General features: G+C 44.5%; 1 protein-coding gene across 1 annotated transcript; it reads right to left on the bottom strand.

Moving 5' to 3' along the window:
• Positions 1-104: 104 nt before the first annotated feature.
• onecutl (one cut domain, family member, like) lies at positions 105-13,492 on the bottom strand. Its single transcript, XM_047597698.1, has 3 exons — positions 13,104-13,492; positions 11,308-12,696; positions 105-5,069 (listed from the first exon to the last, which is right to left on the bottom strand). The coding sequence occupies exons 2-3, from the start codon at positions 12,350-12,352 to the stop codon at positions 4,759-4,761; spliced, it is 1,356 nt and encodes a 451-aa protein (XP_047453654.1). The 5' UTR covers positions 12,353-12,696; positions 13,104-13,492; the 3' UTR covers positions 105-4,758.
• Positions 13,493-14,169: the final 677 nt, after the last annotated feature.

The raw sequence follows: 14,169 nt of genomic DNA, 5'->3' as shown, positions 1-14,169 counted from the left end.
TAAGACAGCGATTGAGCAGTCTTTTTAAAAAATCAAGAGCTCTTCCCCACTAACTCCTCCAACACCCCCAACAAGGTCAGGACAAATGCGAACAGAGATCAGTGTTGGGTTACAAATGAGTCATTTTTATTTTTTAGTGCAACATCACAACAAACAATTTTCACATGAGGTATTCAAAGGGATTTTCTTTAGTTGTTGATACAAAATGTCCCACCATGATTGACGTTTAAAGTGTTGTGTATCTTTTTTTTTTAAAGCCTTTGGTTGGTTAGCCACATTCATTAGTAAGTCTAACACATGGACAAGAATGGCACGATAAAGCATGGTGGGTCGAGTTCAAGCTGAGGAAACTCGGACTCAGTCAAATACGTCCCTCAACTCTTCCCCGTTTAAAGCTTTTTGTATGGATTTTATTAATTCCTACTTACAACAGTGGGATCAAACAGTATTTCAACTACACTAAACATTTTGGAAAAAAAACAAGGGCGGGAAGGGGTGGCTTACAAATGTGGAAAAATAGCTTCTGTCTCCTAACCTTTGTATTTTGGGATGAGCGCTTGATTCTTGAGCTTTTTCTATTACAGCAAATCGCATAATTCTAGTTTTTGGAAAACAAGGAACAGGCAACGTTGATTACAGCAAGATCCTCCTTGCTTGGATTGTCACCTCCTTCTTTTTTGGTCTTGAGAATGATTTTATTTACATACAGAACATGTATCAGTGGGACAACTCTAACATACTGGACTTCATGGGGGCCTCGTTCAGCTCCTGTCACGGATTGATTCCAGCACATTTGGTTTGGAGTAAAAGGCATGAAGAAGGGACGGATGTACAGACAAGATAGATAGATAGATAGAAAGACAGACAGACAGACACCCTGACAGGATGGATTCTTTGGTTAAGGAATATCTTTGCCACACAACATCTCACACAGTTGAGGTAGATGGGTAAAGTCTTCATGTACACACAGGGGAGTAGGCAGGGACAGACAGGGGGACACTGGGGTTCACAGAGTCAAAAGACTTCCATCTAAAGACACTGCCTCGTGTCAGTTTCTCAGTTCCAGCTCAACATAATACTGTTTATGCAACATAAATAATCAGCACACGGAACCCCACTGGTGCTTTTTTGAATCCTCTGAGTGCTATGGTAACGCTGATAGGGTACTACTAAAACTACCTATGATAAATAATGATTCAGCAGTTACCCATCAATCTTTGGTTGTTGTTGTTTTTTTTTTTGGTTTGAACATTATCAGAAAAGTGTTTTTTTTTTGTCCTTTTTTTATTTATTTATTTATTTTTTTATCCTGAAAGTACATATTTGTTTTCAGTACTACTTATTTTCTATCACTGTTATTATTTACGTGCTCCTCAGAATTGCTCTGCAATGGCCTCGGCTGCCAGCCTCAACTTTCTAGAAAAGTCACTAGGGGGTGCCGCAGGCCAAAATGGCAATGGGGATCACCTGCAGCACTGGATTCTCTCCTCCTGCTTGCTGCCCCTCTGTACAGAAAGGGAAGAGCCTCCCTGCTTGACACGGAGCAGAAGGTGGCTCAATACAAAAAGCTCTATCTCCATTTTAGGCTCCCAGTCAGAGAGACAAAGAGAAACCTGAAAGGTGTCACCTCAGCTTTGATTCAATGACAGCAGTGAGCACGGGTTGGCAGCCTTCAAGCTCTATTCTTTTTCATTTTTTCACCTCTGTACAGACTCAACAGCACATCCCCACTACTGCCCCCCTTTCGCTCTCAGCATGCTTACAATTGTTGCTCATTAAAGTTTAATTCAGCTCTGTGCCCCGCTACTCCAACACCTCCTGTTCCCCCCTTCGTCTCCTACACACACACCATCCTCATTCTGGATGATTCAGCCTCCTCTCTGATCTCCCTCCCGCCCCCTCTGAATGCCCCCTAAAGCCCAAAGGTCTGGCCAAGAGCGGACCCCAGACCAGATATCCAGAGAGGAGACGGGATGAAAAAAACCTCCCCTTTGAAGTCCACGAAAAAGTCGATGGCCTCTTTCATGACCGCCCGTCTTTCAAGTGCACGCTGTGAAGGGAGCCCCGGCACGCCGCCCCTTCCAACGTTAAAGACAGAGAAAGACAGAGAAAATGAGACAGAGAGATAGAGTGAGTGTGAAAAATGGCCAAGCTTGCCATGCCACTCTTTGGCATCATTTACACAGGGGTCAGGGAATGAGCTCCTGGGTGAGTTCCTCCTCATTTAGACATCCACACAAAATACTGGAAAACCAAATCACCTGTACTGACCTCTTTCATGCCAACCCGTAATGTGTACTATGCAAGTTTATAAGATCAGAAGTAATCACTATAGTCTTGCGGAGCTAGGGGCAAACAAGGGGGATCAAACACTTAGAGACTCGATAAGACCAGGGATAAAAACCAAAAGCCTGGAATGGCTTGTAAGCATAATAAATATCCCCAACAGGTGAGAAACACACCTGAAGATCCAGAGATGACCGAGGACAAACCCTCACAAGCTAAACCTAACACTTTAAGAACCATATAAGACCAGGAGCAAACCCCAAAACCAAGGAACCCAATAAATAAAACCTCAAGGACCTCAGAGTAAAAGAGGCCAAGAACCCCAGGAGACCAGGATTGAACCCTATGAACCATCTAGGAACTGAGACAACTGGCAGAAGGGCTCGGCATATGGAGGACAGTGAGATCACACTGAGTTGGACATAGACAGGAGTGTCTGCACTGCTCGTGAGAGAGGACTAGGTGAGTAAGATGGAGTGGAGGTGGGTCAAGCACATACATGTTTGCATGTGTCTGTTTGCATGGGCTCAACTTTTGACAGCGCTTTAAGTGGGTCCCCAGACATTTTACACACTCCACCAGATGGCATTGGTCTGAACACAACTTTACAAGCAAATTGTGAACCTATGGGATGCCACATCATCTTAATCATCATTATTATTATTATTATTACTAATATCATTCATAGTATTATTAATCATAAATATTATCACAACATTCAAACAGGCTTTGGCCTTGGCGTAAAGAGCTGACAGCAGAGACATTTGCAAGAGTAAAGAATTCCCCATTATCCTACAAAAAGAAAAGAACATAGAAATAAATAAAAATAAAGGCCAGGCCTTAAAGATAGAGAGATACGTAACATCACTGGGTGGGTTGGGCTGGATCGGGTCGGGATCAGGTACTGGGTTTAGGGATTCAGGCCGTACATTCAGGGAGGCAATGTTAATCTTTGGTATTACGATGGGATTCTACAGCTAAAAGTGCCCATCAGAAAAAGTCTTCAGTTTCACACAGACATACAGAGAATCGTTAAATAAATACTTACAGTATATAGATAGCGTAAATAAATAACCAAATAAATAGAGAGGAAAGAAAAGGGAAAAACAATAAATACACAAATGCAGTAATAAATATGTTGATCAAATCAGTTAATTGCATTTGAAACGTTCTTGGTTTGATTTAACTACTGGCTATAAGGAGGCATGTTAAAGCCTTTCCTTTGTGGACCAAAAAAATGACCTTGTACGTCAGCAGGGCTGAAACAAACTGCCCCACACTTCCAACGTGTTTCTATAAATAGAGCGATGTGCTTGAAATCTGTACAAAAAGGGTGGAAAGAATCACATTCCTCCATTTTCTAGACATCTGTAAAAAAAGATTTTTGTAATGGAGCAGAGGTGTGTACAGTTATTTGGAAATGAGTGGAAAAAATACTACAATGTCACTATACATTGTGTTAGGTGTACCTCTCCTCCATGGAGGGTTTGTGTTCGGCGGTTGATTTTCTTTCTTTTTTTGGCTTGATTTTGATTCAAACATGGCTGTGGAGCTTTCATTTGGAAGCTCAGCGAGAGTCTTAAAGCTAGACGGTTGCACCAACAAGTCTGTTTCTGCGTCCTACTTGTGTTTATCGATTCTGTCCTGGCATACAGCGAGATGCACCGTGGTTCCCCCATGAAAACTCTGATTCATTCAAGGCGGGACCATCTTGACAAAATACAGGAAAGCCTCCTGTTGACCTAAAATGATTGACAGCTTGGAGTCAGGAACACTCCTGATAGTTCCAGGCTCCGTACTTGGAACGACGCCATACAGTCCTGGGAACCGTCGCCATGGAAACGCCATGAAAAAAAGGGGAATTTGGCTCTTCAGAAAATAAAAAAAGATAATTAAAAAAATGCCTTATTTCCTCTTTCACCTTGATTCTTGAGGAAATGTAGCAATATAAAAACACAGGTGGAAGATTAACATCTTTGGATGATGGTGAACACATTTGATTAAGTTATACAATGGAGTTCTCCAGATGTGAGCAAATGGGACCTCTTGATTCTTCACGTTTGGAGAGATGAGAATAGATCTGAAGGTACATCAAAATATGCTTCCTCCTGATTTGTAATACCCTCATTATCTCTAATCTACATAATCAAAATAATGCAATGAGACGGTGTCTATGTAAGGGTGTGACTCTTCTTTGAGCCAAATCATCTTTGCACCCTCGACTATACAAGCAGGACCTCACGTCCTGCAATCATATCACTCTAGGCATTGCCCCCTTCCATTTCAAGGTAGCAATCAACTTTGGTTTGGGAAAATGCTTCATCTTCATAAAATCATCTTTAATGGCTGGCTCCGTCACTCCTTCTGATAACGAGGAGGACATTTATTACGGCTGATCTCTGCCTAGACCAGTCTATGTGCCCCCTTGCTCCCTCAGCGCCCTCCCCACTGCACCTCCCTGATGGTCCGTCATCACGCCGTGCTGCAGGACACTGCGGAGGAGGAAACGCTGGAGCCAGAGGAGCCGGTCGAGGAGGGACGGCCCTCGTCTGCCCACTTGTTGAGGTTGCGTCGGCGGGCATTCATGAAGAAGTTGCTGACGGTGGAGAGCTCCAGGCCCAGCTGCTGGGAGATGGTGACCTGCAGGTCTTTGGTCGGGCGGTGGTTCTCTCTGAAGATGGCCATGAGTGTGCGCCGCTGCAGGTCTGTGAACACCAGACGGGTACGCTTCGGGCCCTGGTTGCGCTCCAGTTTGGTCTGCTCCTGTTCCTTACGCTTGCAGGCTGCAGGCACACAGAGGAGAGACGAAATTAAAAAAAGGAAAGGGGAAACGTGTAGGCAAACACACTGGCTGGCTAACTAGGACAAATGGATTAAGCTGAGGGAAAGTGGATTTGTTGAAAGAAAACCGATTAGCTAAGCAACTTTGATTAGTGAAAAGAGATGATTCAGCAGCTCGCTTCATTGTGCAGTAAAAGAATCAAGATGTTCAACCTTTCACATCTTATTGCCAGGGAGGTAAAAAACTTTTAACTACATCCAGGATAAAAGTCTGGAGTTTTCCACCTGGGTATTCATTATTCTCATTTGTCTTTATTTTGACGTACACCTGAACAGAGCGCAAAGTCTGGTGTTATGTTCCACTGACATGGCTACGTATCCAAAAACAAATCATTTCAGTCAAACACAGTAATCATTTTTTAAACAAAATCTTTCAAATTCCTTTTCTTTTCTTTTGCCACAGTTGAATTCCTGCAACACTCACTGTACAGAACTGTGAGATATATTAAATGCACAAATTTGATAAAACACAATGCCGCATTTTAGTCAAGACTCTCCCGTACTTGATATTCATATATTTCTGTATGGGCTGCTCCCAAAGGGGAAAAAACCTTCATTATTTTTTGCAGAATTAACTTGGTGTCAAAGTTGTCCATGTTCAAACTGTGCAAATGTCATGAGGGGTGACAAAATCTTTTGGTAATTTGTGGGTCTTTATTTGTATTTTTGTTTTAATGTCAGTCCAACCAACCACAAAATAGAAACACGGGGCCTGGGTTAAACACCACTGTATCTGTGGCAGCCCGTCCAATTATATAATCAATATCCTCATGAAAAAGTCTAAAATTAAAAAAAAAAAAAAAATGTTTTGTTTAGTGAGTGAGGAAAAATAGCCTGATGTGTGTGGGCTGAGTTGAAATCCAGTTGGAGAGTCAGACAAGCGTTTTGAATTCAGGCTGCATGTTCCTCTGCATATCCATCGCTGAACCTTTCACCTCTAACACGCTGTAATTCTGTATTTACAGGAAACACAACACCAACCTCTGCCTTTGTGCACCAAGCACAAAGCTCATCACCACCCCCCTGACCAACCACCACTTCTCTCACTCTTTCTCTGTCTATCTCCTTCCACTTCCTCTCTTTCCTTTCCCTTAGTGGACACTTCAACATCATTAGTTTCTCATAAAAGTCATTTACATGTGGCGGCAGTGAGTGAGTAATAATCACTTTAGGGGGAACTAATTTATTTTCTATTAAAGGCGGGTTACGTCAGGGGTGAGTGAAACAAGCAGAGTCGGCATTGCCCAGGGTGTTTAGAAGCCTTAAGTGGACTAAAACATTTTTTTGGGGGGGTGGCGTGGGGTAGTTGTGCAATTACCTAAATGCACACTTTTAAGAGGTTTCAATCAGCACGGTGCGGCTGTTGGGCGCCCGTTTTGCTGATGGCATCAAATGTGTTTCTAAGTGTAAGCACTGCTGTATGTGCACACAGCACAACGGGGCATACACATGCACGCCACATTCACAAGACACACACGTGGAGTGGTGCCCATACAGACTTTGAGTGCTTTTTTATCCAAGGTTCTCTTTGGGTTTATTAATGTGTTTTATATTTATATTTAAACTATTTGTTTATTGAATTTAGTGTGTAATTTAAATATTGAAGCTTTCTGAAGGGTAATATATTGTACGTGGCGTAATGTTTTGGGCTTCTGCACATTAAAGCATCCAGATAAGTATCATTTTATCAGTTTAATCTGTCAAAACAGTGCATTACTTCAACTCGTCACACGTTTTATGAATTGTATACGGACTATTTTTTTAGGATAGGAAGGGAAAAAAACACTTAATTGTGAAAAGTTCTTGGACAAGCTGTTTTCTAGTGGTTGAAATAATCTCGCTGTGCTGGCAGATCCCCTTCACTTGTGTAAAGAAAACAATGAGATAAGTGCATGGAGCTCCATTATTGACAAAAATGACTTCATTAGATGGAGATATCAGCTAGAAATAACCTTGAAATCCTATATTGCACACACAGAGACACGATCCAACTCACACATGCTGCAAAACATATATTATATAAACCACAGATACTGCCTTTTGCTCTCTCAACAGCACTAATATGTTCAATTGATTCGCTTACAGCTTCCCATTGAGAAACAACTCACACAGCGAGGGCTGCTGTTGCTGTTTACTGTATGACCGGCTCTTCGCCCCTTAAACTCACAGAGGAAAATTTCTCATTAGCAGAACGCTACGAGAAAGAAGTGTGAGCCTAGTGCATCTTTTTTTCCATGCGAGTTCCATCTCAATAGCAGCTTCACATCCGGGTCCAAGAGAAACATGTGCTCTGCATTGCTTTCCCTCAACTGGTCCAGATGAGTTTCTGAAACTTTAACACTGTGAATTCCCCTCAAACATTCGCCTCTAAAATCATTATCTGAAGGAAATGTTTTGACTCAGGGATGCACTCTTGTCATCTTGAGATTACGGGGGCCTGATAGCTTTTAGGAATCCAGAGCTCGTTTGCATTTCTGAGAGTTATCGAACCACGTCTCATTAAAATCTGAACAGGCCTAGATGTCAGCGGCATGTCAATATCACCACAAGTGAAATCATTTTATTTATTTATTTATTTTTTTTTTTAACTCCAAATGCTGCATTTTTCACGAGTGTTACGCCACCCCAACTATCGATATTTCTGGGCTGGGGGTTGGGAAGAGGGCTGTATCTCTAGCAGGTGTATACAGTGGTGCACTCTCAGCTCATGTAGTAATGAAAGGAATGACATGATAGTGCCGGCTACCTTGCTCGTAGCGTGGATTTATGGCTCGTTGGAGGAGTCGCGGCGTCCTGCTGCTCTCCTCCTCCTCCTCGCCTCCATCCCATCCTCGGCTCTCCCTTACTGACGATCATAACGCCGCCCATTAAGTAAATGCTTCCTTATGCTGTAATCATGTGTAAAAGGCTCACAATTACCATGCTATAAATTCCCAGCACCGGGGCTACTCCAGGAGACATAAATATTCCCCTATAGGCTTCTTATGATCGTGGGAACAGCCCCTAATCATGATGTATGCCCCTGTCTCGTGTTGCTGAAACGTGATCGAAAGCCCTTTCCCTACCCCCCGGCCCATCCTCAACCCACCCCCCCCCAGCCAGAACACCCCCCCAACACCATCCCTCCCTCTCTGTCCTTTCCCTCCACACCCCCAGCCCCAGCCCACCCCCTGCTGATTTCTTGGGCCAGGGGCTGATAGAAATTATTGATTAAATCTGTGCAGCTCAGACTCCTCGACCCACAGAGGCTGGTTAACCCCTTCAGCGCCGGAGCAATGGGGGGAGCTGCAAGAGTCAGATAAAAAAACAACAACAACAACAACAACACAAACATCAACCCCGCTCGTCGGCCTGTTCGCAACTGCTGATATGCAAATGAAATCAGCTTCGACTTTTGAGCATCGCCAACTGAACACGGACGGTACGCAGTGAGAGGTGGACGAGGCTTTGTGGCTTTCATTACTGTGGGGGTGGTGCAGGCACTGGAGTCGACACGTAAACCGCATTGACCTTTCTTATTCATTTAGACCTTTAGTCAAGGGCTTCGGCCATCATCTTTAAAGTTATAGTCTCTGATCCCCCCCCCCTCCCTCCGCTTGACTTTAAGTGTCGGAGCATGGCTGTGTGGTCTTTATCCTGCCTTCTTCTCTGACTAAATCCTGATTGCCTCCTCTACAGCCTGAGGTTGGGCTGGAGATGCATCTCATATACAGTGCAGTAATCCATAGAGCACACACACAAAACAAGACACTGCGGATAAATCCAAAGAATCACCTCCTCCATGTTTAACAAAATGTCTCAGTTATTTGAAGACAAAATGGCAGCAACCACATTCCATAATTACTGTGCGACAGCTCTGCAGCTCTCCATAGAAAGAGACATAGTTATGGAAATAACGTAGTGTGTCTGGCTGACACTCAAGGGCCTTCTATGTATTTAAGCGAGTGCTGCATTAGGGAGGATCATCTTAAAACTTGAGGCGTGAAGCAGAGAGCACTTGAGCTATCTTCAGACTGAGGAGCACAGGGCACCGCACATTCTAATTCCAGTCTCGATTTGCCGATGCGGCCAAGGTGTGTGTGGGCAAAGCGTGCTGCTCTTTCCCATGGAAATCAATAGCGGCTTGTAATTAAACAAAAGGGGGTTGGCCAGGGGGGGAAAAAAACAACAACCCCCTTTGGAAAGTAGGTTATGTAGAAAAGTGCCGAGCTGTCCAAATTGTGGCTTTGCCAAGAACTAAATATGCAATTTCAGAGTGTGTGGGAGCAGGGAGAGAGGAGGCTTGTCAAACATTAGCACACTTCTCTGTGTAGGGACTTAAATTTTTTATGAGCCTGATTGATTGGCTGCATGGACATGGCGCGCCGACTCGTTAAAATAATGTTTGTGTTTGTAAAGATGAAGAAACCAGGATGCTACAACTAAAATGAGGATGATTAATGATTGCAAATCTGGGGGATCAAAGGAACAAAGGGATGCTCGATCGTGATGATGTGGTTTTCTGTGTGACAGGAAAAAGGGCGTTTTGCATACAAAGCTTTGACCCATCCCAGGACAAGATTAATCAAACAACATTTCAGTCGAATCACAGAACAAACCCCTGAGATAACTCATCTTTAAAAAAAAAAAAAAGAGGCTTGATTGCTGTAGCGTTTTGCTGAATGGAGGATGTACACATGTGCTCTCAGAGTTGAACAATCAAAGATCAATAATTGTGAAGGGATTGCAAGAGTGCACAATCATTACCTATGAACCCTATTGTGTTGTTGGGCTTAATCAGTCGAGCTGCTGACAGAGAGCGAAAAGCAGTGATCAACCGGGCAGGCTCACACACACGTACAGCTTGCAGACCCCCGCAGCTCACAGACCACTCGCAAACACACACACACACACACACACACACACACACACACACACTCTTCTATTCTAGTCTCATATTACTATGTTCACTTGGATCTCTTTCTGTGCTACGTGTATCAGATGGGCCCTGAGTCCCTGTGGAGGGACAACACTGTAACACAGCACTGTACAGCGTGCTGTCGTGTCTTCAATCCACATCCCCGAAGAATATTAAATGTCAAGCAGCAGATTACAATGTGCCTTTCAAAACAACAACAAAAAAAGAAAACCTCCCTGTCCTCGTGAAATATGTAGAAATACGAATAGGCCCGCAACAAATGATTTTGGGGCCAGAGATCAATAAGATTGTTTCAAATTAAATGTAACTGAAAAGTCAAAAAAAGTTGTGAAAAATGTATAGGCCGAAGCTCATGGTGTCTGTAAAATGGTAATCAAGCACAAAAAAAAAAATGTATATATATATATAAATATGCACAACAGATATGCAGCAAATTCTCTTTAGTGGTTTTAGTAAAAAAATAAATAGATTGCAGTCAGTTAATTTTCAAGTCAACCAACTGATTCACAATAAGGGCTTAATGTACCGCCAATTAATTAATAACTTCTTGTTTTCCAAATGCGGGACTTTCACAAACCTGTAAGGAGAAGCTTCTGAGCTGAGCAACATTTGTATTTAGCCTCGCAGTAATTGCCCCAGTGACGACGTTGATAAAAGACGCCTGGCAAATGCTCAAGTCTAATTTGCATCAGCTACCTTGCCAACTCAACTTCAGCCAGGCGCTGAGCAGATATAAATCGCTGCTCAAATTAATCAATCGCTCCAGAATGGCATATCTGCGCAAATTATTTTGTGGGCTCAAAAGCGATTAAATTGCCGACCGCTGCACACACTGATCTTCATGGTTCATTTAAGAAGAGGGCAAATGTCTGTGGCTTTTTTATTGTAGGTACTGTACAAATCAATAGGAGCTGTTTGGAAGCAAAGTAAACAAAGGAATGGCACATATGGCCCCTTTCTTGCCCAAACTGTCTTCAATGTGCTACTAAGTTTTTATTACCCACGCTGATGAGACAATAGACAAACCACTGGTACATTCACAGGGCTGTGAAGGAGGGAAACATCAGTATGATGCGTTTGCTTTTCCTCATGTATCAACCTGAGCTGCATACTGATTGCTGGAGAGGAGAATTTTTTTTCTAAGACACGTAGAAGGGAGGTGTTTGGGGAAAACATGGAGAGAGCGCGTGTGTGTTTCTGTGTGAGCGTTAGCGTGTATTTGTACGTGTGTAAGGCAAATAGAGAGCAAAGCCAGATCTTACCCTCAAGCCTGAGCGAGGCCATTCTTTGAAACTCTGGTTCCTGGAGCCAGCGGGACATCCTCTTAAAGGTCTCGCGGCCGGACTTGAGCTTGCCCCAGGGCTTGGGGTTCCTCAGGAGGTCAGACAGTGTGCCCTGTGACCTACAGAGAACCCTCTCGGCGAAGATGGCCTGGGGGATGCTGTACCTCTTCAGCTCGGTGATGATCCTCTGGGCCACATCCCTGGTGTTGATCTCCTCCCCAGTGCCTCCTCCACTGCCCTGTGAGCCCGGCAGCATACCCTCACCGGGCGAGGACGAGGCGGATGATGAGGAGTGAAGGTGCTCGCCCATCTTGGTGGCTTGCTGGCTTGGGTGATGGTGGGGCTGGTAGTGCTGACTGTAGATGTGTGGGTGGTGGCCCGTAGCGTGCTGGTGAACCTCCATTTTATTCAGCTGGTGACTCACTGACACATCGCCTCCTCCTAGGCCTGGTGGTGACATCTCCCGACCAAAATCAGATGTCCGGCAGAAGAGGCTTCCTCCATGAACATCATAGCCACCATGGAGCATCTGGCCACCGTTGCCATTAGGGCTGTTGCCCAGACTGCCATAGCCATGTATGGCGGAGCCCAGGCCTGAACCTGTGGACGGGGGCGACAGGCTTTGGGACATGGCTAGTTCTTTGCCGTATGGGTTGTAGAAGTTGGTGCTGAGGCCTCGATCCTCACGCATGAGGGTGAAGCTGCCGATGACATTGCTGACGGGGAGGCAGGGGTGATGGTGATGGTGGTGGTGGAACTTGTCATCAAAGGGCTGCAGGGGGGTCAGGGTGGTGTAGGTGCTGCCGGAGCTGGACGGGGAGTCGCCGCTGTAGCCCAGTGCTGACATGGAGTGGTCAAAGCCTGGTGGACGGGGCTCATGTTCCAGAGACATGGAGGAGCCCCCGAGAGAAGGCCTGGGGAAGGCAGCTGAAAGGTCCCGGGAGTGTAGCATAGCCCTGCCATCCTGGCTGTGAGCCAAATCAGAGTGGCTGTGGAGGGACATCTCCCCTAGACCCCCATCCATCTTCAATTTCAGCAAATAAATCTGTATTTCTCACCTCTGCCTGTTGTTACTCTTCTCTTGTTATTGTTGTTCAACAGTCAGGTCAACAGACTGGAAGGTCTCTTGTTACACCAAACTATGGATTTATTGATTTGTGAATTAATTGATTTCCGGGCTTATGGGGTGTCTAATTAATTATCTGATAACGTTAAGTACTGTCTTCAAACTCCCTCAAACTCCCAGAAAACGTGACAGCAACAGCATCAGGAGCCTGAAATGTGATTTTATTCTCACTTGTGCATCAGCACTCCGCTTGTCTCTTTGGTGCTCAGCTGTGTTCTTCGGCAGATGCCTCGCTTTTGTGCCTGCGTGAGACAATACGAGCTCTGTTATTCGTAGTCTAAACTTTCAACGTTAAAGAGACAGAAAACAGCCGAATAACGTTTCTCTTCTCCCTCTTTACCACCGATTCACATCCATGCAATGCCATTTAAAGAAGCACTTCAGTAATTTAACCAAACACATCCCGCGTAAGTACCCACGAGAAAACCCCCAACATCGCAGTTTTATTCGCTTAACCCTGATCTCATGCTTGAATATACGACATTTTTCTCATGCAAAGTTGTGAATCCGGAGCGAGGTGCTGCAAATTACCGGTGTGTTTGCATATTTACTCCACATGCACGATGCGTTAAGTAACTACCAAACACGATGGCGATTCGGAGACGAAATCACAAACATGCGCGGGTTTGACAGAGATCCATAAGCTTACCTTTATTATCCACTTCTCACAGCGCGTCCGCGGCTGTTGTCCGTCCTGTGCATCTCTCCGATTGTGTCGCCGAGCAGCCCTGCAGATTCACACAATTGGTCCGCTGCGCCCCGGGGTGCTACATTCACAGAAACCAGAGTGCAAAAAAAAAGAAAACCATCTGCGGTTTCGGACGAACCACGCTCGCTCTCTTCGTCCCTTCTTTTTTCCCAATCTTTGTTTTTCACTCCAAAAATCTCCGGGTATAGCCTCGTGTTTTTTCTTTTCTCTCTAACACTAGCAGCTCTCCTCTTTTTCTTTCATTATCTCGTGAGATTTTCCTCCTCCTCCTCCTCTTCCCTCTGCCTGCCACTTCATCGATCTCACCACCAACTCTTTCTCCTTCTCCTCCTCCTCCTCCTCCCCCTTGCTCACATCGACTCCCTGCTTTCAGTGCGTCATGGCCTTAAAAATCTGACAGATGTGCGATGAAATTCCTACTCCAATTAACCCTTTCTCTCGAGGGGGGGGGGGGGGGGGGGGCGACGACAAGGAAGGTGTGGAGGCTGAGATGCTCCGTTTCTCATAACCCCACAGGTTAAGCCTCCTTCAGCTGATTGCATGTTACTTATGAATTATGTGCGCACATCTCCGCTCATTGTGCTGCACTCGGCTGTTTATCGTGTCTAATCAATGGATTTTAAAGGCTGCGGCTAATGTCATTTTGTCCTTTATATAAGTAACAAGTGAAGCTGTTGCTGCTACTGTCAACGTGAAACATTATCTATACCACGAGGACAGGATACCGCTAGATGATAAATACGCTTTTCTGGCTAACATTACAATTTTTATTGATATCTTTATTTATCGATTTGTAAGTTTGACTCTAATATTAGTACACTAGATCACAAGGCCTTGAAACGATTTAAAAAACTGAATTAAGGGTGAGTGTGTGCAATTATATGAGTCGTCTCACCAATTTATTGACTGGGGGGAAATCTATTAATTTACGCTGCTGTGAACCATCAAACCGCAACCTTTATATATTTTAACGCCTTTTACGACCAAATAATTCAGGGGCATTTTT

The sequence above is a fragment of the Mugil cephalus genome, chromosome 11, assembly GCF_022458985.1.
Source record: "Mugil cephalus isolate CIBA_MC_2020 chromosome 11, CIBA_Mcephalus_1.1, whole genome shotgun sequence".
NCBI lineage: Eukaryota > Metazoa > Chordata > Actinopteri > Mugiliformes > Mugilidae > Mugil > Mugil cephalus.
This window is presented reverse-complemented; position numbering and strand designations above follow the sequence as displayed.

Coding starts and splice junctions, on each gene's coding strand:
- onecutl (XM_047597698.1), bottom strand. CDS start 12,352: ATGGATGGGGGTCTAGGGGAGATGTCCCTCCACAGCCACTCTGATTTG. Junction 5,070..11,307: donor GGCCTCGCTCAGGCTTGAGG/GTAAGATCTGGC, acceptor GTGTGCCTGCAG/CCTGCAAGCGTAAGGAACAG.